Source organism: Scomber japonicus, chromosome 10, assembly GCF_027409825.1.
Source record: "Scomber japonicus isolate fScoJap1 chromosome 10, fScoJap1.pri, whole genome shotgun sequence".
Classification (NCBI taxonomy): domain Eukaryota; kingdom Metazoa; phylum Chordata; class Actinopteri; order Scombriformes; family Scombridae; genus Scomber; species Scomber japonicus.
In genome coordinates this window covers 14299319-14316940 of record NC_070587.1, presented here as the reverse complement: position 1 = coordinate 14316940, position 17622 = coordinate 14299319, and the positions used below count along the sequence as shown (strand labels likewise).

The 17622-nt window shown below is 40.5% G+C and overlaps 2 protein-coding genes across 4 annotated transcripts in view; both read right to left on the bottom strand.

The window, feature by feature from the left end:
* The window catches only part of LOC128366074 (transcription factor HIVEP3), a 38918-nt gene extending 35380 nt beyond the window's left edge, over positions 1 to 3538 (bottom strand). For all 3 annotated transcript variants that reach the window (XM_053326732.1, XM_053326731.1, XM_053326733.1), the window contains exon 1: positions 3309 to 3538. The gene's annotated coding sequence lies outside the window, so the exon portion shown is untranslated. The remainder of the gene's footprint in view (positions 1 to 3308) is intronic.
* A 4041-nt stretch (positions 3539 to 7579) lies between these two features.
* serinc2l (serine incorporator 2, like) lies at positions 7580 to 17442 on the bottom strand. Its single transcript, XM_053326789.1, has 10 exons — positions 17326 to 17442; positions 13860 to 14021; positions 13308 to 13495; positions 12971 to 13050; positions 12711 to 12848; positions 12420 to 12589; positions 11494 to 11584; positions 10482 to 10632; positions 10178 to 10387; positions 7580 to 9707 (listed from the first exon to the last, which is right to left on the bottom strand). Exons 1-10 carry the CDS (start codon positions 17362 to 17364, stop codon positions 9569 to 9571), a joined length of 1368 nt encoding a protein of 455 aa, XP_053182764.1. The 5' UTR covers positions 17365 to 17442; the 3' UTR covers positions 7580 to 9568.
* Positions 17443 to 17622: the final 180 nt, after the last annotated feature.

The following is a 17622-nucleotide window of genomic DNA, read 5'->3' as shown; positions in this document are numbered from 1 at the left end:
GAAACACGACATGGACTGTGGATGCGACCGTAAGACTAAATAGCAGAAAACATTCAAACTTCATAAGAGATCTATTCAGAATGCATTACAATGCATGCAATAAAATTATTAGGCCAGTGGGGCATTTGTGAAGAGGCTCCTGGCCTCCATTTTGGATTGTGAGTGTGTGTTTTGTGCATGTGCATGTGTTTGTGAGCATGTGTGTGTGTATCCAAGGTCTTGTTCCTGGTTCACTTTGGTCTCCCAGCACTACAGTGGGTCTATTCTTCTCGGGTGCTTCAGAGAACAGGATTAATGACCAGTTGCAGGGACATGAAAAGGTTGTGTCCACCAGTCACCGGGATTTTACAGCCCGGGTGTGTATGTGACTACGTGTATGTTGATTTTGCTCATAGGAGATTGATAACAATGCCACCTTTCTTACATGAACTCTCAAAGAAAACAAAACTTCAACATGCTTCTACATGCCATTCAATACTTTCTTTAATCTGTCGAGTTGACAGTCATGCGTGAAGCGGAGCAGACTGCCAACAACACCCTTGCTCACTTTTCCTACAGTGTTACAGACATCACACCATCGCTGAAAAAAATCACATCAAGGGTTCAGCCTAACCTGTCACTCTTTCTAGACGAAAAAACTGCAGATCATCCCTTGATCCCATCAAACCTTGTTATCTGTCGGAGGTGTGTCTAGGGCAGCAGGAAACACACGACCCTCTTGCTGCTGATGGCATTTCATGTATCTAAATCAACACGTTGCCACCTGCAAGGCTGACTGAGTCTGTGAGAGAAGAAGAAGTGATGAGCATATGCCAGGTGAATGTGTGTGTGTGCATGTGAAAGTAAAGATGCAGGTTTTAAGTGGTGAGTGGCTCTCTGTTAATTGGCAGAAAACTGCCCTTCTCCATCTGGAGTGTTTCTTGTGCCTTGGAGAGATATAGATACATACAAACCTGTCTGACTAACTGATTGAGGACTTCTGTAATCAGTGTCAGAGCTGACTGAGAATTACACTTCACTTTTATTGTACCTGAACAAACTCATTGTGCAAACCCACAGCTAACATACTGAATACCAAAGTATTTTGTAATGAATTGGCACTGCTAAACTGTTGACTGGTATGAAAACAGGTCCTACAGCTATACAGACAATAACACATTCACTTCCAGATTTAAAACATAGTAATTATTCTTAACAAGCCACCATCTAACATTTCTGCCAAGTTACAATGGTATAAAAACATCAAAGTAAGTCTGACTCGCAGCTTTTCTCCCCATCCACGTTGAAACCATAAATGGCAGTAATCCCTAAAGCCTAGATTTTTTTCAGCGATCAAATGCTTTATGATGTCAAGTTCGTCGAAATTTGCAAGCAAATGGAGCAGCGCTCTCCTTGGGTGCCTGCTGAGCTAGCGCCTTTCTTCAGCCAGCACCACAAGTGGTCTTGATCCAGACCAGAGCGGAGTACTGTAAGGCTGCCACTTTGTGCTGATTCAATAAGAAATAATTGCATATTGGCCTCTCTCCACTCATCCCCCTTCACTACCACGGCCTGACACTTTACTGTATTTCTGTGCTGTAACTTACAGCAGAGTCTCAGAGATGGGGAAGGACACTGCACCATTGCTGCTACTGGTGCATTTTTTTTAACATCAGACTTCTTCTGAATTAAGTGTGAGGATGCATGTATTGGGACCTCCACTGCTATGATAAAAAGTATTTCTAAGCAGCCCCTTGCTTTAGAGCAAAAGCTGTGTAACCACTGTCATCTTCATCTACAGAGAGCGACTCATTTCAAGTGCTATCCATTCCTTACCTCACTTCCTGCCAAACTGGCATAAAAGAGAGCACACAGAGAACAAAGACTTTGCCTCATGTCAAACTCAAAATGTTCTGACAAATTCAACTGGAGTGTATTTCTTTTATATCAATGTAGTTATATGTTCTAAGGTTGTTAAGAATGATTATTTAATAAGATCAGACAGAGGGCCCTGGGCACAGACATTCGAAAAGACCCCCACCCTCCTATGCAGGTGCAACACACACAAAGATGCAAAATGACTACAAACAAAGCAGCTGTTCCATTATTACAAGAGACTGATCAGAATCAGGAACTAAAAAAACTCCTGATCACGACATCTCTAGTTTTAACTGAGTACTGTGACTTTTTTAAATATTAACTGTCACTTCAAACAGAGGCTATGGTCCTGTGTCCATCAGGCCTATTCAGGTAATCCAACCATGAGACCACTCGATACTCAAGTTGACTTCCTGTGACTGTGGTATTTAGCACAGTGGTTTTTACATCAAGGACCCCTAAACTGACAACTACACCACAGGCCTCCATTTGATAAGATTTTTGCTTTTTTATGTTTATTACATAAAATGTATGCAATCCATGACCAAAATAGTTATACATTCTGTCACTGTGTTACTTATGGCTGGATTTATAGTGCAAATATATGATTCAACCTTTTTGCTGGAGACCCTCTGGAAGTCCTTCATAGGACCCCTGGACCACAGGTTTAGTAAGTATCTGGGACTGTATGGAAACTATTTTGCATAGTAAACAAGTCCTAAAAACAGCCATACAACCGTACACTGAATCTGTATGCAAATATATTTCAACATTAATATTGTCACCACCTTGAGGTGAATCTTGAGCAGAAAGTCTAAATAATACAGCGATTTAAGGTGAAGCAGTATCGGTGTTAATAATTGTACAGCCGCCAAAACAAACCCGGTTAGGTCAACTTAGTCCACCTACCATCTAACAGTGAATCAACTGAGTACAAAAAGCATGATGTCATCTTCTAAAAATCTGGCAAGTGTAGGTGTAGTCCGATACAAACAACTTCACAGGCCTGACCGTAGTAAATCCTACATTTTTTTAACCTATCCTGCGTATGTGTGTGTGTGTGTCAGCCCGCACTGTTGCTCCCTTCAACTGGTTTGTTATTCAGGACAATCGGGGTGAATGAAGGTACACGATGAAGCATATGCAGTCAGCTGTATGTGCAGCGCCCCCGCCGCTACTTTACGCACACTGCTGCACGTAGTTTGGACCCGCACAGTCCCCCAAAATCCTGGACTGGATGCTACTGTGGTCCGCCGCATGCAGCCCATCTTCGTCACATTTCCTCTCATTTTAACTTATTGGAGACAACTTCATTTCACTCTCTTGCTGTAAAAACACGAGTGAGATCATGCCCTCAACTTCACACCACATCACTCCCTCTCTGTGACAACCGCTGCAACACCATCGAAACTAAGTCCTAAACAAGCAATGATATGAGGGTTAATATTTACCAGCTTGCTACAGTGCGGGCGCTGCAGCCATTTATCCCGTAGCAAAAGGGCCAGAAGTCCGCATTTCCTGGATTAAGATGCGCCGGATAGAGCTGCTCTCGGTGCCCGCGTTTCTGTTGAGAGTGAGCCGGGGGGGCTCCGGGTACTTCCCACTGCTGTGTCAGGCCGGACAACGATGCCACATTCAGCTGATCGCCACAACAAAACAACATCTCGCCCTACGCAAAACACACTCCGCGGCTCCGCACCACCCCGCACGGCAGGTCCGGCGGGCGCCGCCCCCCTCACTCTGCCTCCGCCAGTGGGCTGGTGCGCCGAGTCCACCTCATGAATAATCATGAGGTGACAGTGGCAACCATTGGTCGGGGGGAACATTTCCTGGTTAATTCTGCTATTAATTCTAATTGGCCAGGCAACCTCATGCAGTTGCTTAAATGAAAATGAGTTGAGGTCAGTCTGAGGAAATCTGAGCTTCAGATGTCTTTCAGATTCTGCAGCAATATTTCATCTACAAGCTGACAGCATGGTTTGCAAGTTGCAGCACCACACACATACACCACAAGAATGAGTAGTCTACCTGAAGTGATGTCGACATAGCATCACACAGGAGCATTAAAGGGCTATAAAGTCAGTTTCTGAGACCACAAATCAATTAACTTCTCCTGGATGACTGTGTGAACTGTCACACGGCAACGTTCTGCAATTTTTTGCACACATCAAACATCGTCTGACTGCATTTCCTGCTGATCTGATGGCCCCGTTTGTCTGACCTCCCTTTACCTAAGGGACCGAGGGAGGGACTGATGAGGGTCACATACAGTAAAGGTCATAGCAGTCCTGGTGGCTGTGGCTGCTGTAGTTGTACCCTGGAGATCAAATGGAGCTGTAAAGGGCAGTGGACATCAGAGCATGCAGATATGGTGACTGGCAGCCTCTTTTTCACCTCACATCACTGTCAGGTGCACAGGGAAACCCATGAGGGGACTGAGCTGTCCTTAAATGACCTGTAAGGATTATAAAACATTGAGTAGTAGAAGAGAAACTGATGTAGAACAAGTTACATTACATCCTCTCTGCACACGAGTGTACAGTTAGCCCCACTCTCTTGTGTCTCATATTTTCAGAGCTGTCTGTGCATCAGCATCCAGCATGAGCTAACTCTTTGTTCCCAGTGTTGAGAACAGTGCTGCAGCAAAGAAGAAAAGGAAAAGTGGGAGGGAAGAAAGGTAGGGAGAGGTGTAGAGAAAAGTAGAGTAGAGCAAAGAAAGAAAGGCAGTGGGAGGAAGTGAGAGACAGAGCAGGAGACGGTGGAAGGAGTGCAGGGACACGCTGTGGTGTGAGTGCTCCGTACTGCTACAATATGACTCTGACAGGCTTATGTAACCAGACTGGCCTAGCATTTGGCTCACAGCAGACGCCGGCTGCGCTGACTGTTATATAACTGCATTTAGCTGCTTCTCTGAGCTGGGGAGGAGCATGCGCACAGGAGAGCCCTCCAGACACACTCACACACACACTTCCAGCCTAGGACAGAGTGACTGCATTACACCGCAGCCAGGGTTCTCCAAATTAATTAACAGGAAAGGGATCGAACAAAATGAGGAACACCCCTTAAAGTTCAGTGGAAGTTCATCAGGTTATTAGAGCCCACATTTCACTCGCTGCAGAGATGAGTCTGACAGGCATCAGCATCTTCACTTCCCATCATCCAGCAACAAGTTTCCCATCCCGAAAAGCCTAATTGGGGCTTAATGTTGGGTAAATGTTTCCAGTGCACATGCAGTATGCCAGCAGGGCCCAAACTCAATTAGGTCCCCTGCATGCAGCACATAATTTAATGGGCCTGGATCCCACTCTTAAAACCCAATTACACCTCAGACAGGCATTTCCAGTCATTCTGTCAAAGAGGTGGTCAGGGATGCACAGTCCTCCCACAAAACAATGCTTATCAGAATCAGAAGTGGATGATTTGTTGTGATAATAAATCCCGAATCAACACTGAAGTATTGTGATATATATGGTGACCTTATTCTTGATTCTAAATGCAGCTAAATACTGACATTTCCAAACCGATGTGGGAAAAAGGGTAGTGAAGATTAAGGTCAGGGATAACACTGCAAGTGATAATCATTGTTTCAGTCAATCTGCAATTAAAAATCCCAGGATGCCTAACCAAGCATGGCTCCAGAGCTACACTAAGTGGTTCATAATCAGCACATTACAGCCTCTGATCTCTTATTACAGCGACAAATTGCATCTAATGATAAGAGAGGAAATGAAGGTGGGATTTATGATAGTGGAGCCAATCGCCAAAGATGGAGTGTGTCTTAAATCTGTCCTCAGAGAAAAACCAAGTTCACATTTGTAGGCTACACCTGATGATAACAGGGGAAATAAAAGACCGATTTATGACACTTAGCTAATTTGTTCTCAGATGCTGTTGGCTGTATTCAGAGGTTGTAAATTTCAGATGAGACTAATATAAGAGTATAGTGCAAATAGTTCTTCAGTCTCATGAAACTAAGTCTGAGAGTTAAACAACTATAAATGTTTTGCTCACAGAAAGAGAAATGAAGAAATAAGGTTTATGTTTGAAAGAGTGAAGGTAGTAATAATAAAATTAAGATTTGGAAGAGATGCTGCCCGTCTTTTCCTATTAGAGGAGTGACATCACATAGTGAGTTTAAAATGTATGTGCATTTAACAATGATTGCAAAATACTTGATATACCCCCCCCCCCCCCCCCCCCCCTCCTCCATGCATCTGACCCATTTAAGTGAAGCTATGGGTCAGGCCACTGTGCTACAAAGAGACACAACACGACTTCCACTCTTCAAAGCATTCATGCAATGTGCAATTTTCCAGCTTCTCTGCAAGTCCGGTGCAGCACCACTGAGGGGGTCAGAGAGTTTACACAAAAACACCAGGCTTCCAGCTATGAGTACTGAAATGTTAGGAGTGTTTCTAATGGCACAGAATACATTTTCATTACATTAAGATTACTGCACAAGTTTTTGAACAATTTGTTTCTCTGATTTTTTCTTTCATTGGCCCCTTGTGAGTTTGGTGCATTATTGCTTAATATTCTCTGCGCAGTGTTCATTTTTCCTCATATGTGAATTCATTATTATGTATTTGCACTTTACATGCATCCCTTCAGATTTGATATGATCTGCATTTCTGCCTCTGCATTAATACCATGAATTCATTTGAAACCATAAAAAATATTCAGTTCATAGCACTGTATCCTCCTCTACCTGTGTAGGAAGTGAAAATGCATTCTTATTACTAAACTGTTACACAATTCACCAACTCAGGATTGTCATCGATAGGCTGAGAGAGGGGTGGTGTTGGGGGTGGGTGGAAGTCGACAGGAGGTGGTGTGTCCTGTACAGTTGTAGACAGTGCCAATTGGATTGAGTGACTGTAGCAGCCAAAACCAACAGGCCCCGTCTGCCAGCCGGGCAAGAAGGAAATAACACAGTGGAGGCCGCAAGCACTGGCAAACAGTCGTCTGTCTCTGTACTAGCACAAGGGACAGGTCAGACATGTTTATTGCTTCAATTTGCAGTTAGGCAAAAGGTGAAATCTTGTTATTCTTTACTGGGCTTTCAATTTAGCTTCGGACTTCTGTCACAGGAAGCAAAACATTCAGCCAAGGGTCAAAACATCAGTGGTTAATTTGATTGTGTCACCACTCACACAACTGGTAGAAAAAGGTCATTTCAGAAAGAAACAGTGTAACAGTTTAAGCAGCCAACAGGTGAAACCCAGGCACTGCAGCATTAGGCTGAATACTGAGACAATCCATCACACATAAAATGTTTACACCACAGCAATGTCTCAAGCATATAGTTTGTTTGTCTTGGGAGTGTCAGTCATTGCTTCACTCTGGGTACAGAACATCCTGCACTGTGTTTATTAGCCTATCATCAGTCCCCAACTCTGGTGCCTCATGACCCAAATCTATGGTTTGATGAACAGGAACGAAAGTAAGCACTATCACACTACCTGCACCTTGGTGACACACAAGAGATAAGGAGATGTTATGTACAATCAGCAGCATCCAAGGAGTACCTAAATCAAGCTTAATGTTTACATATTCATCACTATTATATCTTAGTAAATAATGCTTTTATCAAATATTTAGCTTTATCTAGTGTAAATATCAAGATTGTGTTTTTCAATGTATCCATTCATACATTTAAGTGTGAAATTTTTCATAGTGCACTTCATTAAAACTTGAATTGATACGCTGTCAAGGCAAAGAGTGAGCGAAAGATTCCCATCTTTATTAAAAACAAGGTTTATACATTAATTACAATATCAACTCATGTCTTAAGCGTGTGCCTTATGGCATGCAATGACTGACACACCACAATGTGTAAGGCAAGGCATAAAACGCACAAATCAGCATTAGTGATAATTTCTTCTTTAAACACAGGACTATAAAAAAAGCTCTTAGTGTTTTTAAATGTTACATGATATGACAAAACATTGGCAATTCAGCCTTCACAATTTGTCCTTAGTAAGGTGATGTTAAAATGTACAACGTATTTAAACTGTTTTATATAGAAAATCAATACAAAAAAAATTTCAACTAAGCACAGCACTTTGAAAAATTCCATTCACAATACTTGTCTGCTGTCAGAGAAACAGGACATGTGATTAATTTGTGTGGGCGTGGAGATATTGGAACATAGACAAAGGAACATTTTCAGGATTGTACCAAAAATGTACAAGTACAAAATATACTGACTTCATTTTAATTCCTTCCATTCATACCGATATTGAGGTAACTACAATATAATGCATAAAATTACTGTACCACCATTACAACCATTAACATACTACGTACGTCAATACCATTTAACAGCAATTAGTGATATTTTCTGAAATGCTTTGTTATTGTTTTGTACATCGTATTATTTAAAAATCCTTTTTTCCTCCAGTCAATCACATATTCTGCAGAATTCTGGAAATAATGGCTTTTGTGAGAGCACAGGTGGTTGAGAGTTGGAGAGCATGCCATCACCTCCTGTATCGTACCACACTGCATTGCATGATGCTCACTGCTATGGATCAATATATGTCTCCCTGCTGCAAACTGACTGCTATACAGGTACAGATTGTTGCCCATGGCTGTACAAGGCCAAACACAGTCAGACACAGAAAGGCATAGCACCAGAGATAAATTACCTTAGCTTAGAGTACACAAGGAAGAGCTGAGAGAGGGTCTATTAGGACTCTCAAGGTGTAGTGACGTAGTTTTGCATACAGCCTAGCAGTGAAAGGGAAGCCCTGTTCCGATCTGCAGGGCGTGCCATATTAGTCTTATCTAACTCTCACACTCACCTCATGTTGGGGTTCCCCTTCGTTGCCCCCAGCACTAAAACAGTCCAGCTAATCAGGGGGATTCCAGACCTGGCCAATCAGAGAAGTCTGATCTTGTTGGTCCTAAAAACGGAATCTGTAACTGAAACATCTGAGGTATTGAGAAAGTGCATTGTTGTAGAGTATTTGTGATAGTTCAGTAACTAAAATTCAGCAAAAAGATAAGATTCATATAGCTGTACCAAATCAGGTGTAAAGTACCAGTAAAGGGGACCAAAGTGAGTCATTGGCAAATAAAACACTTCTACTGGCTAAAACCATCATCAACCAGGATAAGTAAAAAAAAACAAAAAAAACATCCACTTTTAAAGGTGCAGTGTGTAGAATTTAGTGATGTCCAGAGAAAGGGATCTGGCAGAAATTGAATAAAATATTGATATGTTCTAATTAATGTATAATGCATGAACACCAGAGCGGTTGTGTTTGTTTTATCTAGAATGAGCCCTTGATATCTACATATGGAGCAGGTCCTCTTCCAAGGAGCCTGCTGTTCCTGACAAACAAAGCACTGGCTCTCAAAAGAGGACCTTTCACTTTCTGTGAGTTTTGCTTGCCATTGTACATGTTTGGAAGTGGAGAGCGAGGTGGTATTCAGTTGGTTGCAATCTGCAACCTCACCGCTAAATGCCACTAAATCCTACACACTGACCCTTTAAACACATGCAGTGATTATAACACGCAATAATCATATTGTTAAAACAACAGAAGCACAACAGCAGAGGCAATTATTTGACAAAGGAATAAAAAGAAATGAAATGCATTTCCTTTATAATACCCTTCTTATTTCCCTTATAGCATCCTTCACACTGCCTAACATACTAGGCAAGAAAACAAAAAACAAATATAGCTAAAAGACATGAAGAGACTCAGCTGAAATCCCTGTCAGGCAAGATGAGAGGGGCAATGAGGGTCCAGAGGTAGAGCCCGAGGCCCAGCCAGCTGGAGCTCATCTTCACCCACACAGCAGGCATACTGCTCTGCATGGCCTGGGTGGTGGTGTCTGGTCTGAGAGGGGACAAAGAGGGAAAAGTAAAACTTAGTGAAACCAGCTCCAAAAATCCACCCATTATAAAATGTATCAACAGATATTTTTCACATAATGTTCTATGATTGATTAGGAAAAGCTCAGTGGTGACTGAGATTTTTCATTTAACCTGAAATGATAGTGCCCTCTGGTGGCAATGTTTGAGGCCTACAATGCATTGGCAATAACACCTGAGAATCATTTTTAAAACTTTTGGCATGTCATATGCATCAAAACAGACATGTTCAATTCTTCACTGTTTGCTAATCATTTTGTCAATTGGAGATTTAACAATGTTGTGTTTAAATGCTCTCAACTAGGATAAAAAAATAATAACAATCTCTCTCACAAGCTGTATTTACTAGTTTTGAACCCTTCATGTCACAAGACTAATTCTTCGACTTATGTTGCATGTCTATCTGTTGGCACTCTAACCCTAACCCATACTCACTGGTACCAGTTGGTGAGAGTCATCATGATGTACAGAGAGGCCAGACAGAGGTGAAAGTGGAAAAACGAGTAGCTGTAAGTGACTCCCTCTTCCTCATTGTCCACTGCCCTGCGTATGCCGTCCTCTCCCACTACACCCTCTCCACCTGACCCTCCACCCTCCTCTGTCTGCATCAGTTTGTTGACTTGGGTGTTACTAGATGAGCGGATACTACAGGAGAAGACAGATGGAGAGAAAAAATATTATTTTTTTTTTTAAAAACACAAAATGTGATTTATGATGGCTTTAGTGCTGCTAAGCCTACCTGGCATAGAGAGTACAGAAGAGGAAGATGATCAAACCAACAATGCCCTGAGCATCCCACCACTGCACCTGTCCTGGGGTGCTGTCACCAGACGGTTCAGTGGTGCTGACGTTCGACACGAGACTCAACAGGCTGGGGTTACACTTGCGATCTAAACACAGCACACAGCATTTGACATTTTAATAAACAATAAACAGGCCATAAAAAATACATTATTGTCCCTGTTGACTTCAAATTTGGGCTTTTGAATTTACACTTGGCTGTAATGACAATAATGAAAAATAAAAAAATAAAATTCAGTATATGCATCCAATGTGCAGTGAAGATGCCCAAAACATCCCAGGATGTGGTTTGAAATTAATTTAATAATATTAATATATCAGTAGCAAAGTGTGCATGATTTCCAGTTCATAAATACATTACTCTCCGCTGAAACTGTATATGTTGAGCAGTTTCTAATGTTTTAATATGTTCCCTTTGTGATCTAAAATGAGCAGATGTAGCCTGTGAAATGCTAACATAAAGAAAACATGAGCAATGTTTCAGCATGCATTAAACCTGAGACAGAAAGCTACCCTCAATTACATTCTTTATTTTTCAAAAAGTAAAGTGAAATCCTCTGTTTGGATAGTCAAGATGCTTTTTTAAATATTGTATAAGTGTTATAACTCAGATGCCAACAGTAATACTGCAGTCTACACAAAAGGCAACTGAACACTAAGCTTATATTTAACACAAGCTTGCCAAATGTCTGTACAATGACATTTGCTTAGGAAACGAAGCTCACAACACATGAGACTAGGAAGATGTGCAAACTATTAGCAAAAAGCAGCTCTTTGTTTGTCCCATAATGTGCCACTGAAAACTTACCGGTATGATCAAAATGCTGCAGCGGATAAACAGCATGTATACAAGTTCAAATACAAGGACAGTATGTATTATCACAAATGATCATGCATCAAGCGGAAAAGAAGAAAGCTGCAACTGTTAAACAAGACAACAGAAGACTCACTTGGATTGTTGGTCATTGCAGACCATGTGACATACATGGTGTAGAGGGAGATGAGCGAAGCCTGGAGCAAGCCAGAGTGTGGTTGGGCTTCCTGTAACAAACAGACCAAACACACAACATGACGGATTTTCACAAACAAAACTGCATCAAAGACATAAAACATAGCGTCCTCATATCTGATGGAGGTGATGCAGGTAACTAATCTGTACTTTGTTGTATGCTCTAATTCAATTGGCCATATAACTGTATGACCACATGTGAGGTGGAGAGACCCCTGACATGCTCTACAAACAGAAAAACATCAATTAATACTTACAAGTAAATGAAATGAAGTGTGTTTGAGTGTGTTAGTAAGACAAGCTCATCTGAGACTGTAAAATGAACTGGGTTAGCCCATGAGAAGAGGAAGATCATGCCTTATTTGTAATTTGCCATATTAAATTTGACTGATTGTAACAGAAGACGCTTCTGCTGATGAGGCACAAAACCATTTCTGCAAGGGAGCTAACAGCATGAAGAAAAATAAGGTCATGTCCATGCAAGGAGAAATAAATGTGAAAATGCTATATTCCTCTCAACATAGTTCCACCCAAACTACTGTATTATACATTTTCACTGTGCACGTTTTAAATGTGGTCTTACAGTGTACCAAAAGTAATCAATGACATTCTCTGTGTTATCTGATTGGCATTGTTGTATAAAATTAGCAATCATAGGGGGAACCAGAAATGACAGAGTTTGTCTATGTCTTGTGTTTTCTGGGTTGTTGATTCTGGAGAGCTTTTTAAGAAGTTTCATTTTTGAGATGCTTTTCGGAGAAAAAACAGGCTAAATATAGAGATGGAGTGCCAAAAATGAAGAGAATATGCATTTTCATATAAACCTGAATTAGCACAGAGATGGCATAAGACTGGTGCACACTGTACCTGTATCTTGGGTAGGATTGAGACAATGGATATAATGATACAGAAGATCAGGTTGAGGCTGATGAAGACTTTGTGCTCTGTACAGTCATCAGGTGTTGTGTAGTAAACATAAAACAGAACCACAGCAGTGATAGCCAGGCCGTAGAGGAGGACGGTGAAAGATAACAAGCCTGGAAATGACATCAACAAAAATATTTTAAAAGAGTAGCACAGGTTTGTATAATCCATTCAAATGTTGTGTCAAGTGCAGAAATAATTCATATGATTAAAACCATTTTTTTAATGCTGTACCTGCAAACCAGCATTTGTTGTCACTGTTTTCAGCATTTTCTACCCACACCTTATTCCAGGAGTGAGCAAAGTCGATGAGCAGAATAAGTTGGATTAGAATGAAGATGAAGGATCCCACCACTCCAAAATAAAACCACACTGTGAAGCACAACGGAAAACACACAGTTGTTCCCATAATCTAAAACTGTTAATTGTCTGAGTCATTGATAAGTAAGTGTGCTCACAATAAAGACACATAACATATGAAAGCATGTTAGTACCAGTATGAAATGTTCCATCAGGGATGAAAAAGGCTCCCACTGTTATCCCAATAAGGATCAGAAACTTAAAGAACCAGAACCTGGAAAAGAGTTCCAACACCACCATGAATACAGCAGACAGAAAAAAAGTCGTACATGAAAATCTGAACATTTTTCCACCCACGTAGCCTACTGTGACTAAATTCCTCTCATCCTGAATGGACAAATATTTACCCCCTAAACACATTTTAAATGTGGTATAATTCAGATTGTGAAGACAAGTTAATAGGTAGTTGTTTCAGTTTTAACCTCAATCCCCGAGACATGGAGCTTCATCTGAGCCAAAGAAAACATTTACCCGTTCTGAACAGCTGCACGTGGGTCTTTGCTGCTACGGACACGAATCATGATGGCGGAGAACATAAAGAAGAAGCAGGTCATGGCAAAACACATACGGTACACAGACTTGTAGCCCACAATGACATCACAGTTGACATGGTTTTCGACACCAGGTATAGTTGTTCCTCCCTGGCAAAATCCTGGGATCTATGAAACATAAGAATTAAAGTAACTTGTAATTAAGCTTAGAGAAAAGTATTTCATAGAGCAAATATGTAACAATACTTAAAATACCTCAAGGTAAGTGACTGGAGATTTTCTATTAAAGTGTTAAATTGTAAAATGACTTTTTTTACAACACCTAGCAACACGTTTATTACATACGTTAGCCACTTACAGAGTACTTGAACATGTATAAACACCTGTATTCCGTGCAACCTGTATAGTGTATATTTCGCAAGCACAGCATATCATAGAATAAACATATACTGTAGTTCAAGAAATCTAATGTGAGGCCCAAAATGCAACACTACCTTAGGGTAACGTAATTAGTTAGTAACTTTGATCTCACTTTGCGGAGCTGTGTCTCCATTCCAGGCAGGATCATGATGACTGACACAAAGGTCCCCAGCAGCAAAAAGAAGGAGAAAACCAGCCGTGTGATTGTGGAGTTGTTGGAGGATGGACAACAGCCACACAGAAGGCACGGTGCTGAGCCACACAGACAGGAGACCTACAGATGTGGCAGAAAATATTATTACCTGTCCAACTGCATTTTCTTCTGTATTACCATAAAAACTGGTGTAGAAGTTGCACCGGTGTGTAAGATGCAGTCTATTTTGGGGAGTGTCATGCTGCGAAAAACTATTTTCTACAAAGGCTGGTTTATTTGAATGCACTACTAACTCAGACTGGGTTTGGTTTAGGCTATGAGTTTCAATTAAACCTTTTAAAAGCACACAGTAACTTTACATATTTGATACAGTATGTAGCTATATGCTTACTCGAGTCCCAAAAACTCTCCATCAGCGCTGTCGCTGTGCACAAATACTGTGGCCGAGTCGCGCTTTTGCACATTGCGTTTCAACATCAGTTTGGTCTGTAAATACTGAAACATCACAGCAACTAGTGTCTGAAATACTGTTAATCAACACACTGAATAATTTTTAGTGTGGATGGACTTTTATATACCTATGATCATAACCCAACCTCTCTCTGCATTTTATTGCTGTATAGGACACACCGGTATATAAGACACACCCCACTTTTAAATGAAAAAAAATTGCATTAAAAGGAGTAGAAACTGACAGAATTACATGGAATCCATTATTCTTCATTTCACATTGAATATGGCCGAAACTTTTGATTTACAACTTAATATATTATTTAAAGTTTGTGTGAAGTGAATTTAGCCATTCTTTTCTTCAAAACACATTAAATAGGTAATAAATGTATTTCTCAAAAATGTGTAAAAAGCATTTCAACCATTTAGATTTGAATTGTGAAGCTAGGCTTCACAAACTGTTTCAAAATTTCTGTGTTCAGGATTTAGTGGGCGGGTCTGAAAATCACACGGCGGTGATTAGCATAAACCCGCCCCTGCTGCTGTAGCGGTATAAATACATTCAGCACACACTACTACTACTACAGTCTACAGTTAGCTGAATTAGCCACCGAGTTAGCCACAGCAAGCTCTTAGACGCTATTAGCTATTAGGCACTCTAGGGTAGAGGTGGTGACCTTGATTGGTAGGGGGCGGGGTTTCAGCGAACTAGGCAGACGCCCACAGTGTTTGGGAGCAGAGACAGAGACTGATTTTTACACAACTTTGAAGCCTAATTTCATATATTTGGTGATTTTTTTTAATCATTCAAATTTGGCAGGGTGGTTAACAACACACTTTTCTGTGGTATGTCAAACTCAGAACACATATTTATTCTTACTTTACATGGACTTCAATATTAATAAACAAATGGAAATGGATTAGCATAGCCAGAAATGTTGGTAATATTTTGTAGCACAGCCTTTGGAGGCAATAACTGCAGTCAAGGCCTTTCTGTAACTCTGAATACGGTTTCTACACTGGTGGTTTTCTTCTTGAGCAAACTGCTCCTGTTCTCTCAGGTTTGATGGGTGTTGTCTCCTGTTATGGAGAATTTGTATTTGTTTGTCAATGGTTAACTCATCAGTGGAGAAAGTGCACGGAAACTCAGGATGTCTTACACTGAAAATGTTTATTGAAGCTTGGCCTTGGACAGTCATATCCTCTGCCCTTGGGTGACCGTTATCAAAGTGACTCCTGCCTTCCCCAGAACACCACAGACAGTTGCCTTCATCATCTCAAGCAGAGAAACAGTATGTCTCCTCTCTGCCATAATGATATTGCTGCCTTTACTAGTTTACTGTGACCTCAAGGCCCGTGCTTGACCCTAAATATGGAAAATTCTCCAACACTCTCCCAACTGCAAGTTTCAGCTCTTTCCACAGATGTCCAATTGGATTCAGATCAGGACTAATAGCAGGCAACATCAGAACAGTTCAACACTTTCTTCTCATCCACTTGAGTGCTTTTTTTTTAGGTTAGGTTTTTTAGGTAATAACATCACTGAGCCTCCTCCATATGTCATGTTAGGCATGGTTTTCTCTTTTTTTTTTCCTTCGGTAAATATAGGGATGGCGTGCTTTACCAAAAAACTCAAATTTTGTTTCATCTGTCCAAAGCACTTTCTCCCAGAAGGACTGTGACTTGTCAACATGCAATTTGGTAAAGTCCAGCCTTGTACCTTGAACTTAAAGATCAGCTTGGATCTGTATTGCAGTTTTTATTGGTTCTTGCTTGACCATTTGGGCAATCCTTCTGGTCAATCTCAGATCAATTTTCCTGTTGCAACCATGTCCAGAGATGTTGGCAGTTCCATGAGCCTCAATAACATTGGCAACATTGGTCACAGGAGCATAAAGCTCTTTGGAGATGGTTTTGTAGCCTTTATGCTAACCATGCTTGGCTATTAACTTTTTTCTAATGTCTTCAGCCCACTCTCTAGTGTTCCTTCTGTGTTTCATGTATAATGTGATGTACACAGTGGCACAAAACAGTAGAGTGAGTAATTTAACCCCAACCCTTCTATTGAACTGGCTGCATGAGTGATTATAAAGATGGATTGAATTTAAGACTGTGAATCTGTACTGTGCAAATTCATGTGGGCGACTGCTTTGGTAGAAAACTAATAATAAGTTGGTTTTGTTTCATTATAAAATACTTGGCCTATAAATTATTAATCATAACAATCAATTTCGAAAACTGGATCCAAGATACACATCATCCACATTTCTGACTCAAAACCTAAATAATGATACCATGTCTTAACTGACCAAAGGTTTACAGCTGCCGCAGCTTGCTGATGTTTACATACTGTTAACATTTCAGATCAAACAGTTAAAGCAGAAAATAATTGTCAGATTATTCAATAATAAATATTATTCTAAACTGCAGCCCCACTAGGGTTATCCTTGAGTATTACTGCGCCCTGGCTTAGTCATCATATTTAAAAAAACAAACAAGACACCACCCTATTTATATTAAACTGACTTAGCTTTACTCATGCTAGAACTAATGTTTTACTGGCTAATATCCTGAGCATACATATTACATTTAGTGTGTCAATAAGTAACAAGCGTTTACAATAAAGTAAAATATTTCTAACATTAACTTTAACCACCCAAAGTGCAAATGGCCTGTTCTGACACTTCCTCTTTCCTAAATGCCATGTTAATTCACTAGTTTGATAAGCTAACTTCCTTGAACTGTCCAGTACAGATAGCAATGTTGTCTCACTTGACGTTTAAGCTATAGTAAAGGCATTTAACATTCGGTTTACTGTTAACTGGGTTAATTGCTTTATGCTAACCTTAGTTTACAATCGAGTTATTTAGCATTAGCTCGACTTAGCTCGCTAAAGTTGAGAATGAACACAAGAGTGAACAAAAACCTTGCAATAATATCTGAGATAATATTCGTATTGAGATGAGATACTTACACAGCTGGCTACAGAACACAAGGCCAAACAAGCCCCCATTTTGACATTAAAATACAAAGATCGACTCTCGTTTCCCTATGAAATAGCGTCAGAAGCTAAAAACAGACGGAAGTTCCTCTCCACGGATTTCAAAATAAATGTTTTCAACCTCAAATGACAAGCTTTTCAACATAAAACACAGAGTGTAACAAGATGGGTCCACCTGAAGATGCAGGTATGCCCGTTTCACCAAAAACTTTCTGCATGTATAATTTACTGTATTTTTGAAGGATGAAACCACATCTTTGTTTAGTTATT